Source organism: Oncorhynchus tshawytscha, linkage group LG09 (assembly GCF_018296145.1).
Source record: "Oncorhynchus tshawytscha isolate Ot180627B linkage group LG09, Otsh_v2.0, whole genome shotgun sequence".
Classification (NCBI taxonomy): Eukaryota; Metazoa; Chordata; class Actinopteri; order Salmoniformes; family Salmonidae; genus Oncorhynchus; species Oncorhynchus tshawytscha.
Genome location: NC_056437.1, coordinates 66,166,584 through 66,181,719, shown reverse-complemented (window position 1 = coordinate 66,181,719; position 15,136 = coordinate 66,166,584). Strand labels below are relative to the sequence as shown.

At 45.8% G+C, this 15,136-nt stretch overlaps 1 protein-coding gene across 3 annotated transcripts in view; it reads left to right on the top strand.

The window, feature by feature from the left end:
- LOC112258427 (thyroid hormone receptor alpha) overlaps positions 1–15,136 on the top strand; it is a 109,184-nt gene that overhangs the window by 81,600 nt on the left and 12,448 nt on the right. For 2 of the 3 annotated variants that reach the window (XM_024432789.2, XM_024432790.2), the window contains 5 exons: positions 3,215–3,497; positions 9,507–9,568; positions 11,685–11,806; positions 12,270–12,417; positions 12,568–12,773. In XM_024432789.2, coding sequence (XP_024288557.1) covers positions 3,442–3,497; positions 9,507–9,568; positions 11,685–11,806; positions 12,270–12,417; positions 12,568–12,773 — 594 coding nt within the window. In that variant the 5' untranslated portion in view covers positions 3,215–3,441. Of the gene's footprint in view, positions 1–3,214; positions 3,498–7,515; positions 7,739–9,506; positions 9,569–11,684; positions 11,807–12,269; positions 12,418–12,567; positions 12,774–15,136 lie in introns of those variants that run through there. The other variant, XM_042327271.1, reaches the window with a different exon arrangement.

Genomic DNA, 15,136 nt, shown 5'->3' with positions numbered 1-15,136 from the left:
CCGATAAATGGTTGATTTAGATGCAATCTTACTGGCAGCAATATCCTTGCCTGTGAAGCCCATTTTGTGCAAAGCAATGATGACGGCACGTTTCCTTGCAGGTAGCCATGACTGACAGAGGAAGAACAATGATTCCAAGCACCACCCTCCTTTTGAAGCTACCAAAATGTTATTTGAACTCAATCAGCATGACGGAGTGATCTCCAGCCTTGTCCTCGTCAACACTCACACCTGTGTTGACGAGAGAATCACTGACATGTCAGCTGGGCCTTTTGTGGCAGGGCTGAAATGCAGTGGAAATGTTTTGGGGGGATTCAGTTCATTTGCAAGGCAAAGAGGGACTTTGCAATTCATCTGATCACTCTTCATAACATTCTGGAGTATATGCAAATTGCCATCATACAAACTGAGGCAGCAGACTTTGAAAATTAATATTTGTGTCATTCAAAACTTTTGGCCACGACTGTTCGCACATGCATGCATGCATGCATGCATGCATGCATGCATGCATGCATATATTTAGTCCAGTGTTCTCAATGAACCTGTCTTGGTTTCAAAGCATTGATTAAATAAGGTATAGGTCACTAAACATTAGCTTGTTCAGTGTTTGACTAATGCATTGATCAGCAATGGAGCCATTGGATATTGAGTCGACGTGTGATGTTGCACAATACCTTGATCCTAGATGACACAAGTCTGACCGTGACCCTGTATGCAGGCAAACCAGTTTACACACACAACACAGGCAGGACACACACTTAACATAGGTTAAAGGGGCAATCTGGGATATTTACTGCTGCTCATGGTCATTTCAGTTGAAGATACAAACCCATCGATTCTTGAAGAATATAACTTATTAAAGTCACATGAGCTTAGTTCAACTGTCTTACACTATCATAAACCAAAATATCAGCTTGTTCTACTCTTTGTCATTTGATTTTGTGTAGAAACTATGTATAGCTTTTAAAATATTTGTATTATCATATTGATTTCATGAGCTATCAGTCCTTGGATCCATAGCTCCATCTATGAAAGTTAACCAAGTTGAGGGACTGCAGTTGGGCTGCAACACAAACTCAGAATTGTGGCTTTTTGAGGCTAAGCATTGTAAATCTGTTAGCCATGGACTAGCCGCTCACTCAGGACGCTGTTTCTAGAAAAGCTCAAAGGAAAAGTTTCCTAGACACATGGTTTCTAGAACATTCTTATACACACAAGACCTGCACTGTCACCAGCTTTTAGTCATACCTCCTGTAACTGAGTTGTAGCTATACTGAACAAAAATAGAAACGCAACAATTTCAAAGATTTTACCAAAATTAAATCTAGAATCGGCTTCCTATATCGCAACAAAGCATCCTTCACTCAAACATACCCTCTTAAAACGGACCATCCTACCGATCCTCGACTTCGGTGGTGTCATCTATAAAATAGCCTCCAACACTCTACTCAACAAACTGGATACAGTGCCATCCGTTTTGTCACCAAAGCCCCATACACTACCCACCATTGCAACCTGTACGCTCTCGTTGGTTGGCCCTCGCTTCATACCTGTCGCCAAACCCACTGGCTACAGGGTATCTACAAGTCTCTGCTAGGTAAAGCCCCACCTTATCTCAGCTCACTGGTCACCCACTCGTAGCACGTGCTCCAGCAGGTATATCTCACTGGTCACCCCCAAAGCCAATTCCTCATTTGGTCGTCTTTCCTTCCAGTTCTCTGCTGCCCATGACTGGAACGAATTGCAAAAATCTCTGAAGCTGGAGACTCACATCTCCCTCATTAGCTTTAAGCACCAGCTGTCAGAGCAGTTTACAGATCACTGCACCTGTACATAGCCTATCTGTAAACAGCCCATCTATCTACCTACCTCATCCCCATACTGGTATTTATTTATTTTGCTCCTTTGCACCCCAGTATCTCTACCTGCACATTCATCTTCTGCCGATCTACCATTCCAGTGTTTAATTGCTATATTGTAATTACTTCGCCACCATGGCCCATTTATTTCCTTAACTTACCTCATTTACACTCACTGTATATAGACTTTTTGTTTTCTTTTGTCCTACTGTATTATTGACTGTTTTGTTTATTCCATGTGTAACACAGTGTTGTATGTGTCGAATTGCCACGCTTTATCTTGGCCAGGTCGCAGTTGCAAATGAGATCTTGTTCTCAACTAGCCTACCTGGTTAAATAAAGGTGAAATAAATAAATTAAAAATTAAAAAAGATTTTACTGAGTTACAGTTCATATAAGGAAATCAGTCAATTGAAATAAATTCACAAAAAGCCCTAATCTATGGATGTCACAAGACTGGGAAGGGGCATAGCGAAGGGTGGGCCTGAGAGGGCATAGGCCCACCAGCAGCCGGGCCCAGCCAGTCAGAATGAGTTTTTCCACACAAAATGGCTTCAGAGACAGAAATGCTCCCCAGTTTCATCAGTTGTCCGGGTGGCTGTTCTCAGACGATCACACCGGTGAAGAAGCCAGATGTGGAGGTCCTGGGCTGGCCTGGTTAAACGTGGTATGTGGTTACGAGGCCGGTTGGACGCACTGCCAAATTCTCTAAAACGATGTTGGAGGTGGCTTATGGTAGAAAAACTACATTATATTATCTGGGGGACAGTCCTACAGTCAGCATTCCAATTGCATGTTCCCTAAACTTGAGACATCTGTGGCATTGTGTTGTCTGACAAAACTGCACATTTAGTGGCCTTTTTTGCCCCCAGCACAAGGTGCACCTGTGTAATAATGATCATGCTGTTTAATCAGCTTCTTGATGTGCCACCTGTCAGGTGGATGGATTATCTTGGCAAATGAGAAATGTTCACTAACAGGGATATAGACAAATCTGTGCACAAAATGTGAGAAATGAGCTTTTTGTGAGTATGGAAACATTTTGATATTTTATTTCAGCTCCTGGAACATGGGAACAACACTTTACATGTTGCGTTTTATATTTTTGTTCAGTGTATTTAACTAGAGGGGATGACAACTGCCATGAATTATTTATTGCTCTCCAAAACATTTTAAAAGCCATACTTTCAGTTGAATGGTTTCAGTAGAATTGATCAACAGCTATTAATAAACCTTTTAGATATAACAGCTATTATAAATTCATAAATGGTTACCAGTGATCTCATAATGCATTTGTTCCCTACTATATGTTGTATATTTTATGTCTCTAATTTCTCTGTTTTGTCCCCTCACAGGTTTCAGCTGGGTCTCCTCTTCTCAGCACATCACGTGTTAGCCTCTAGAACCAGGGGTGGGCCTGCCCCGCCGATGTTCCACACAACCATCTCCGGGGAACGCTTCACCGCTGCCGTCCATCGATGGCCGTCGTTTGACGGGGCCAACTGCGAATGCTGAGCAGGCTAGTGAGGTTGGGGCCCGCCCTCAGTCTCCGCTCATTGGCTGCTGGATGGAATTAAGGTGAATGGAGCCCATTTCCAACGTCGAGGACCCCAACTCATCAGAGGGAGATGAGAAACGGTCAGTCCATGTTCCTCCCTGTTCCCTGGTGTGTACGAGCGGGATTTCTGTGTGTGGGTTTGTAACTAACAACGTCCGTAACATTTCAGATACAGAATACACCACTTAGTTCATCCCAAATTATTTTTTAACACTGCCTCTGGGGATTGCATACCAGTGTGTCATATGTTCAGAGGACGAGTTAGACGTTACATAATGCAATTTCATGTATAAATCTAGAGACGAATCAAATGTCTCACCATTGTTGTTGTAAAGAGATGTTCTACACACAAACACTGGCATGGACGCACCCACACCATGGATCTACCGCAAACACAATGTAGAGGGAGTTGTAGGGAAGCGCTGCCTCCTGCCCAACACGTGCGCTCACATGCGCGGCGCCTTCCTTCTCATTAAATGTGAAGATGCTGAATTTATCCCGCGAATTGGAGCCCCGTTTTTAAATGAGCACAGACGGCGGTAGAGAAATGCACACGTTAGATGTTAAATCTGTGTGTGTCGAATGTAGTGTATTTTATATGTTAGTGAAGGGATGTATTGGTTATAGGCCTATACTACAGAGGATGTGGTGAAGGTGTATGGTGTTTATGTGTGCATGTCCACTGTGCAGGGATTAACAGAACAGAGTGTAGGATTAGGAGTGTGGGGGCAGATGGAATGGCAGGAAAGCAAACTCAGGACAACTCGGGACACATCAATATGTGACGCCAGCAGGGGATTGTCTCTGGCGTGTCGCTATTTATGTCTCTGAGTATGTTTGTGTGTATGTTTGTGTGTGTGAGTTGCTGTTTTGTTTGTGTGCAATTGTGTGTGTGTGTGTGTCTGTGCACGTGTCCTTGTGTGAGCTGCCTCATGCATCCCCCTGTGATCTGAGTCACTCAGCTCTTTGGTCTCACACACACACACACACACACAAGAGCCCTGGGGCAATCACAGTGACGCCGCTACTGTGTGTGCCCATGCGTGTGTGCACATTAGGATTAACTCTAGAGAGCAGCAGTCTAGAGTTCTCTTCTCAGGGAGGTTTGGCGCCCACCACATAAATTCACTTACCAGCTTTAATTTAATAAGGAGTGTGAAAAAGAATGAAGCGGTGATGAATTAAAATCTATTCAGGGGCCTTGCTTATCCACTCTGAAGATCAACAACGGAACCAGAGTCCTCAAGCTGTTTCAAATTCAAACCTTTGTTATTCGTTAACTTCAGGTACAAGTGGACATTGATTTTAGGGTCGGTATCTACAGTAACTTCATGCATTGATCAGTATACTCTTTCAGTATCACTTTAAATCAGGGCTGTCCAACCATGTTCTTGGAGAGCTACCTTCCTGTCTGTTTTCGCTCCAATCCCAGTTGTAACTATCCTGATTTCAGTTTATCAACCAGCTAATTATTAGTCATGTGCGCTAGATTAGGGTTGGAGCAAATACCTGCAAGACGGTAGCTCTCCAGGAACAGGGTTGGAGAGCCCTGCTTTAGATAATGCATTATTGAATATTCATATCTATTATCTAGATAAGTAAAATAATTACATTTCTCAATATTCTACTTGCCTTCCTAGACTATGACCTCATGTGTCCTGTAAAATGGGGTCAGTGTTTTAACTTGATGCCCACAATGCTCTGAGACCAGGTTGTCTTCCCTTCAGACTCTGTCCTCAAACACTATGTTCTGAATTGCAACAACAAGCCTGTTTACTATTCACAAGCTTTTTCCTGCAAGGGTGACGTCCTAGCACCGTGTCCGTGTGGGTACACGTGCGTGCGCCTTTATTGACAAATGTTTGACCTGATGGGCTGGTCAGTGACCGAGAGAATATTGTAATGTTTACGCATGTTAGTTTACTAAATGTTTAACAGAGTTTACTTTATCGCAGAGCACATCACAGCCACATAGTGACATCAGCTACTAGTCATATCAGTGATGCCAGTGTGTCATCACAGCCTTGATTACCGAAAGCTGTGCAGTCCAATAACCCAGCCTAGTTAATAGGCAGACACACACACTGGACTTATGAGTGAATAGGTAGCTCAGGGACAGGACTAGATGCATAAGGTAAAGAGGATCTGTGAAAAGGAACCAGCCAGCTGACCGTTAACCTGATCTTAATGTAATGAAAGGTACAGTGACGAAACAAATGTTTGGCCAGTCAGTCGGTTGTCAAGACGTTTCAAACATCTTAAGCCTTGACTAGACCCACTACATATAAAGGTATCTAAGCAACTGTAAGGCCTTAAAAATGATGTCCTGTTCCCTGATGTGGTTTATATCTACACTACATGACCAAAAGTATGTGGACACCTGCTCGTCAAACATCTCATTCCAAAATCATGGGCGTCAATATGGTGTTGGTCCCCCCACCTTTGCTGCTATAAAAAAGCCTCCACTCTTCTGGGAGACTTTCCACTAGATGTTGGAACATTGCTGCAGGGAGTTGCTTCCATTAAGCAACAAGAGCGTTAGTGAGGTCGGGCATTGATGCCTGGCTCGCATTCAGCGTTACAATTCATCCCAAAGATATTCGATGGTGTTGCTTTCAGGCCAGTCAAGTTCTTCCACACTGATCTCGACAACCCATTTCTGTATGGAACTCGCTTTGTGCACAGGGGCATTGTCATGCTGAAAAAAGAAAGGGCCTTCCACAAACTGTTGCCACAAAATTGGAAGTACAGAATCATCTAGAATGTCATTGTATGCTGTAGCGTTAAGATTGCCCTTCACTGGAACTAAGGGACCTAGCTCAAACCATGAAAAATAGCCCCAGATCATTATTCCTCCTCCACCAAACTTTAAAGTCAGCACTGTGCATTCAGGCGGGTAGCGTTCTCCTGGCATCTGCCAAACCTAGATTCATCCAGATGGTGAAGCGTGATTCCTCACTTCAGAGAACGCATTTATGCTGCTCCAGAGTCCAATGGCGGCGAGCTTTACACCACTCCAGCGACACTTGTCATTGCGAATGGTGATCTTAGGCTTGTGGGCGCCTGCTTGGCCATGGAAACCCATTTCACGAAGCTCCTGAAAAACAGTTATTTTGCTGACGTTGCTTCCAGAGGCAGTTTGGAATCCGGTAGTGATTGTTGCAACCGAGGACAGAATTTATTTTATGCGCTTCAGCACTCGGCGGTCCCATTCTGTGAGCTTGTGTGGCCTACCACTTCGCATCTGAGCCGTTGTTGCACAGAGAGAACCTAACAAGATCCTGAGGCCCATTGTCATGCCATTGATCCGCCTCATCACCTCATGTTTCAGCATAATGCACGTCTCCATGTCGCTAACTAACTCTATGCAAAGGAGACGTGTTGTTGCGCTGCAGGAGGCAAATAGTGGTCACTGGTTTTCGGATCTACGTCCCTTCCTTTTTTTTAAGGTATCTGTGACGTATCTGTAATGGATGCATATCTTTATTCCTAGTTGTGTGAAATAGATAGATTAGGCCCTCATTAATTCATTTCAATTGACTGATTTCCTTATATGATCTGTAACTCTGTAAAATCTTAAATTGTCACGTTGCGAAATATTTTTGTTCAGTGTGTGTATATACAAATCTGCTTGTGTTTCAGTTTGTGGTTTCTCTAAATTCAACCCGGCAGTGAGCTTCAAAACACTGAAAACGAAGAGCCATTGATTAAACCCATTGATATTATTGATCAATCAAACACATTTACTTGTCTTTATTTTCCTTTGTAACACCATTAAAAGACAACCAGTCATTTAGATAAAGCTCACTGGAATACTTACCAGGTGTTCCATAATAAAGTCACAACATGTTAGCTGTGGGTCCCATTGTATTCTACAATCTCCATGATTATATAAGCAAAGCCTCTGTGACTTGGGATTGAAGATCAAGTCATTCTGAGGAGGAGGACTGAGGGATGGAACAGGGAGAGGTGTCTTCTAAAGCTCTGTCACATGAGGTGATAGTTATCACTAATTGGCTGTCATCGGGGGGGGGGTGTTGTCGTCAACAGATGAAAGCATGAGCGAGAGAGGGGGGAAGCATCGAGCGAGAGATGGAAAGAGGGAGAGGGGTTGGTAAGTGAAAGCAAAGTAACGTACTCCCTGCCAGAAAAGGAGGGAGTGAGAGAGAGAGAGTACTGAGGGCTGAAGCACCCAGCGAACATCACAGCATCCCAGATACTGTACCGAGAGGATCGCTCTGGAAAGATATACTATACAGATCTCTCAGGGGGATATACAGACGACAGCCATGCATATTCTGCAGCCCTATTGCATCAACAGGTGTGTCTCTGTGTGTGTCTCTGTGTGTGTCTCTGTGTGTGTCTCTGTGTGTGTCTCTGTGTGTGTCTCTGTGTGTGTCTCTGTGTGTGTCTCTGTGTGTGTGAGCTTATGACAGCAAAAGCCAAGTTGACCACAGTGTATTTGAAATGTAGTTGAACGTTCTTGCTTTAAGCGCACCTTTACTGTGAAAGAAATGGGAAAACAATCTAGCTTGCATCATTACATTTCAAAAGGAGGAGAGACCATTTTGGGATTAACATATCTCTGATGGAGAAGGGGAGCGGGAACCGGGAGAGGGAGAGATTGAATGGAGAAAAGGGATAGAGAGGGGACAAGTAGAGGTGTATAGAGGAGAGAGGACGTAGAATCTCTTATCACTGAACTCACATTGAAGGCAATGTGCTAAGCCAATCATAATGACTCACTTCAACTGTAACTTGATGTTATATAATGATAGACCAGTCATTTAGATGAAGCACAATTTAAGAGGATGCTTGACGGAAGTTGATCTGTAAAACTGTCATACATGGACGAATGATGGTGTCAAGGGAATTAGTCTCTTGTGACGCCTGTACGTGCGTGTGTGTACGTGCGTGTGTGCACGAGTGTGGTTAAATGAATGCCCTGGCGCTGTACCCTCCACAGAACCCTTGAGGCTGGGCGAATGAGAGGCAAAAACAAATGGTGGTGTTAGGGAGTGACCGTATCACATTGACCATGTCAGAGAGGATATGCATAGAGAAAGACGCAGAGACTTCGTCCAGCACAGTGAAAGAGCTCTCTGATTCCAAGCAAACATGTCCTTATGAAAGCAGCCTGATTCTGTGATTAGCTTCTCTTGTGAAAGGAAGCGTGAGTACAGTGGTCAGCCTGCTTGACCAGGCTAAAGACAACCGCTCCTCCTAAGGGGAGCAGCAGCACACGTCAATGACTTTGTTAAAATAAAACCGAAATACCCAAATAGATGTGTTGTAACATTGGGTATCAACTGATGGTAATGTGTGTAGCGTGTGCTAGGAAAAACCTCAGTTTTCTAAGTGGAAGTGACCTTTGGTGAGTTTTGTGCTCCAGTTGCACACCTTTCTCTTTCTAGCTCTCCCCTCTGTTTCTATGGTCTCTCTCTAACACTCTCGCTCTCCCTCAGTACCTCTCCCTCAGTACCTCTCCCTCAGTACCTCTCCCTCAGTACCTCTCCCTCAGTACCTCTCCCTCAGTACCTCTCCCTCAGTACCTCTCCCTCAGTACCTCTCCCTCAGTACCTCTACCTCAGTACCTCTACCTCAGTACCTCTACCTCAGTACCTCTACCTCATGTCTTTTCAGGCAGTAGTCCAGATGTTGTATGCCTGGTGTATGTTTTGTGAGGTCACTAAAATGGTCATGTCATGTGGATTACATATAGGAACCAGGTTACTGTGAGCCTAGTAACTGAATAACATTAGGCAATTTTCAGAATAATATGTTGTTCGGGGGATGGGAGGTAGTTTGTCCTGTCAATGAAATGGTAATCGGCTTGTGAAGAGATTTGAATGCCTGCCCTGCTTTGTAGTAGTCTTGTTTTGGTGGTGGGATTTTTAGTTACAGGGCAGATTGGTTGGTGGAATGTTATTTAAAGGTGTGCTGGTTGTGTGTTCGAATGGAAAAAGTTACATTCTCCATTTCTCTCTCTCTATCCTCTTTCTCTGTCTCTCTCTTTATCTATCCTCCTCCTCTCTCCCTCCCCTTCTGTCTGTCTGTTTCTGTCTTTCTCTCTCCCTCCCTCTCTCCAGGTGGCCTGATGGCCCAAAAAGGAAGAGAAAGAACAGCACATGTTCGGTGAAGAGCATGTCTGGTAAGTTTGTGTACAAGCCATTGGCCACCATTCCTCAGTTAAGGACAAATCGATGCTCATTTACAAATGGTTGTATCATGTAGCTGTTCTAAGCACTTACACTCTAGCCACTCAGCCACATACTTTGGATACCCTTCTATAAAGCATTTTCTTTTTTGAGGGCGGGACAGCATTCCTAGGTGGTCAGATGGTTAGTATTTATTTTCTCTACTTAAACCATATGGTGTATTACAGTATGTGGAGTATCTGCCAAATTGCTTTCAGTGTTTTAGACAAAGACGCGGGCACGCGTTTCAGGAGATGAATTGGAGAACCATTTTAATTTAACTAGGTCGTTTGCAAAGAGGGGACTCCAAAGTTAGAATTGTCAGGAATAAATATGTTTCAGCTGTGTAGTCTTGGCACCGCCATGTGGTAAATGTGGTTCTCTGCTCTGAAGACTTGAGGTGGTGAGTGACTTTAGGATTTCCCCTGGAGTGATATTAGGTCAGAGTGGTGTGTGTGTGTGTGTGTGTGTGTGTGTGTGTATACTGTACAGTTGAAGTCAGAAATTTACATAAACTCATTTTAATCACTCCAACCTAAGTGTTTCAGCCACTCAACACATTTCTTGTTATACAAGTCTGGTTCAACCTTGGGAACAATTTCCAAACACCTGAAGGTACCACGTTCATCTGTACAAACAATAGTACGCAAGTATAAACACCATGGGACCACGTAGCCTTTATACTGCTCAGGAAGGAGACGCGTTCTGTCTCCTAGAGATGAAGTGCAAATCAATCCCAGAACAACACCAAAAGGACCTTGTGAAGATGCTGGAGGAAACGGGTACAAAAGTATCTATATCCACAGTAAAACGAGTCGTCTATCGACAACCTGAAAGGCCTCAGCAAGGAAGAAGCCACTGCTCCAAAATCACCATAAAAAAGCTCGACTATGGTTTGCAACTGCACATGGGGACAAAGATTGTACTTTTTTGAGAAATGTACTCTGGTCTGATGAAACAAAAATAAAACTGTTTGGCCATAATGACCATTGTTATGTTTGGGGGGAAAGGGGGGGGGAGCTTGCAAGCAAGCCAAAAATCAATGTCCCAACCGTGAAGCACGGGGGTGGCAGCATCATGTTGTGCGGGTGATTTGATGCAGGAGGGACTGGTGCACTTCACAAAATGGATGGCAGCAGGAAAATGATGTGGATATGTTGAAGCAACATCTCAATACATCAATCAGGAAGTTAAAGCTTGGTCGCAAATGGGTCTTCCAAATGGACAATGACCCCAAGCATACTTCCAAAGTTGTGGCAAAATGGCTTAAGGACAACAAAGTCAAGGTATTGGAGTAGATATCACAAAGCCCTGACCTCAATCCTATAGAAAATTTGTAGGCAAAACTGAAAAAGTGTGTGCAATCAAGGAGGCCTATGAACCTGACACAGTTATACCAGCTTTGTCAGGAGGAATTGGCCAAAATTCACCCAACTTATTGTGGGAAGCTTGTGGAAGGCTACCCAAAACAATTGACCCAAGTTAAACAATTTAAAGGCAATGCTACCAAATACTGAGTGTATGTAAACTTCTGCCCCACTGGGAATGTGATGAAAGAAATAAAAGCTGAAATAAATAATTCTCTACTATTATTCTGACATTTCACATTCTTAAAATAGTGGTGATCCTAACTGACCTAAAACAGGGAATTTTTACTAGGATTAAATGTCAGGAATTGTGAAACTGAGTTTAAATGTATTTGGCTAAGGTGTATGTAAACTTCCGACTTCAACTGTGTGTGTGCCCACACAGGAAACACACAGACCTAATCAAACACACACACACACACACACACACACTACATGTGCTTTTGTTGCTCCTGTGTTAACACTTCTCCTCCTCTTCTTCCGCTCTCTCTCCTTCTCTACTCCCTCCTCCTCTTCTTCCTCCTTCTCTTCCTCCTCGTGTACTCCCTCTTCCTCCCTCCTCCTCTTCATTTCTCTTCCACTGTCTTTCCTCCTCCTTTGCTTCCCCTCCTCCTCCTGTACTCTCTCTACCTCCTCTACTCTTCCTCTTTCCTCCTCTTCCTTCCTCCTCCTCTCCTTTTCCTCCTCTCCATCTCTCCTTCAGCACTGAGTCTCTCTGTCCAAGGATACATCCCCAGCTACCTGGAGAAGGATGAACCGTGTGTGGTATGTGGAGACAAGGCCACCGGCTACCATTACCGCTGCATCACCTGCGAGGGCTGCAAGGTGAGAGACATGGCCCATGACTGGCCTGTGGGACTTTAAGGACTGGTTTGGTCAAATGTTAAATGACCTAGGCATTCCACAGTAACTACTAGGGAATAACCTGATTTTCCTTCGTATATGCATTAAATAAGTTAGTGTTATTTCTGATTTAACTATCGAATTATTGCAAAATTTTTGACACATTATACTAGTGACATTTAAAAAATGTATACAATTGTGTCCAAATAGCACATATTGTCACCCTTGCACTTTTCTTAAAGAAAAAAGTTCCCTAATTCTTCTAAAATAAATTGAAATTGAAAAAAAAACTTTGGTCTCCACACATCGGATTTTCAACATTGCAGAACCAATTGTATTTTTGTAAACTTAGTCTCTAAGCTAAAAAACTACCAACATGGTTGATACGTCATTAAGTTGATAACGTACTTTGACATAACTAAGTTGATGCTACCAATGTCCACAGGGTTTCTTCAGGCGCACCATCCAGAAGAACCTTCACCCGGCTTACTCCTGTAAGTACGATGGCTGCTGTATCATCGACAAGATCACAAGGAACCAGTGCCAACTGTGTCGCTTCAGGAAGTGCATCGCAGTTGGCATGGCCATGGACTGTGAGTGACACACACACACTCCATGAGTGTGTAACCATGAGTGTCAATCATACATATATCACACCTACCTTCTCACTGCTTTACACTCCCTTTACCTCTATATTTAGTACTGAAATACAGTAGGTTCACAAAACAACTCTGTGTACTTAGTGGTGCTGGACGACTCTAAGCGGGTTGCCAAGCGGCGTCTGATTGAGGAGAACCGGGAGAAGAGGAAGAAAGACGAGATTGTGAAGACACTGCAGACCCGTCCGGAGCCCGACAGCTCGGAGTGGGAGCTGATTCGCCATGTGACAGAGGCCCACCACCACACCAACGCGCAGGGCTCCCACTGGAAACAGAAACGCAAGTTCCTGGTGAGATGCTAGGCTAATCTAAAGTTGGCTAGGCTAGGGCTAAGTGAGACTAAGTTGTTGCCAGGCAACCAGGCAAATGAGACGCAGTATGAAGAGTTCTATTGTTGAAAGTAAAGTTGATGTGGATCTGCTCAGAATGGATTGATCCAGTGCATGTCTGAGGTGTTGATAACCACAGCCTCAAACAGGCATAACAGAAGGAGTACTGGTACAATCTGTCTCTCTTACTCACACTCAGTACATCCCCTTACTCACTCACTCGGCACATCCCCTTACTCACTCACTCGGCACATCCCCTTACTCACTCACTCGGCACATCCCCTTACTCACTCACTCGGCACATCCCCTTACTCACTCACTCGGCACATCCCCTTACTCACTCACTCGGCACATCCCCTTACTCACTCACTCGGCACATCCCCTTACTCACTCACTCGGCACATCCCCTTACTCACTCACTCGGCACATCCCCTTACTCACTCACTCGGCACATCCCCTTACTCACTCACTCGGCACATCCCCTTACTCACTCACTCGGCACATCCCCTTACTCACTCACTCGGCACATCCCCTTACTCACTCACTCGGCACATCCCCTTACTCACTCACTCGGCACATCCCCTTACTCACTCACTCGGCACATCCCCTTACTCACTCACTCGGCACATCCCCTTACTCACTCACTCGGCACATCCCCTTACTCACTCACTCGGCACATCCCCTTACTCACTCACTCGGCACATCCCCTTACTCACTCACTCGGCACATCCCCTTACTCACTCACTCGGCACATCCCCTTACTCACAGTGAGTGCGGTGATGCACAGAGTGGTGAGTGAGTCGGTGATGCACAGAGTGGTGGTGTGCGGTGATGCACAGAGTGAGTGAGTGAGTGCGGTGATGCACAGAGGAGTGAGTGCGGTGCATCCCCTCGGTCGGTGCATCCCTCGGTCGGTCGGTCGGTCAGTGCATCCCCTCGGTCGGTGCATCGGTCGGTCGGTCGGTGCATCGGTCGGTCGGTCGGTGCATCACCTCGGTCGTCTCGGGCCGCCGGTCGGTGCATCACCTCGGTCGCTCGGGCCGCCGGTCGGTGCATCACCTCGGTCGCTCGGGGGCCGGTCGGTGCATCACCTCGGTCGCTCGGGCATCCGTCGGTCGGTGCATCACCTCGGTCGGTCGGTGCATCACCTCGGTCGCTCGGGTCGGTCGGTCGGTCGGTGCATCACCTCGGTCGCTCGGGCCGGTCGGTCGGTCGGTGCATCACCTCGGTCGGTGCATCACCGCACTAACTCACTCACTCTGTGCATCACCGCACTCACTCACTCACTCTGTGCATCACCGCACTCACTCACTCACTCTGTGCATCACCACACTCACTCACTCACTCTGTGCATCACCACACTCACTCACTCTGTGCATCACCACACTCACTCACTCACTCTGTGCATCACAGCACTCACTCACTCACTCTGTGCATCACCGCACTCACTCACTCACTCTGTGCATCACCGCACTCACTCACTCACTCTCTGTGCATCACCGCACTCACTCACTCACTCACTCTGTGCATCACCGCACTCACTCACTCACTCACTCTGTGCATCACCGCACTCACTCACTCACTCTGTGCATCACCGCACTCACTCACTCACTCTGTGCATCACCGCACTCACTCACTCACTCTGTGCATGCACTCACTGCACTCACTCACTCACTCACTCTGTGCATCACCGCACTCACTCACTCACTCTGTGCATCACCGCACTCACTCACACACTCTGTGCATCACCACACTCACTCACTCACTCTGTGCATCACCACACTCACTCACTCACTCTGTGCATCACCACACTCACTCACTCACTCACTCTGTGCATCACCACACTCACTCACTCACTCACTCTGTGCATCACCACACTCACTCACTCACTCTCACTCACTCTGTGCATCACCACTCACTCACTCACTCACTCTGTGCATCACCACACTCACTCACTCACTCTGCATCACCACTCACTCACTCACTCAGTGCATCACCACACTCACTCACTCACTCACTCACTCACTCACTCGGTGCATCACCGCACTCACTCACTCACTCGGTGCATCACTGCACTCACTCTGTGCTCACGCACTCACTCGGTGCATCACTGCACTCACTCACACACTCGGGGCATCACTGCACTCACTCACGCACTCACTCACTCGGGGCATCACCGCACTCACGCACTCACTCACTCGGTGCATCACCGCACTCACTCACGCTCTCACTCACTCGGTGCATCACCTCACTCACTCACTCACTCACTCACTCGGTGCATCACTGCACTCACGCACTCACTCACTCGGTGCATCACTCACTCA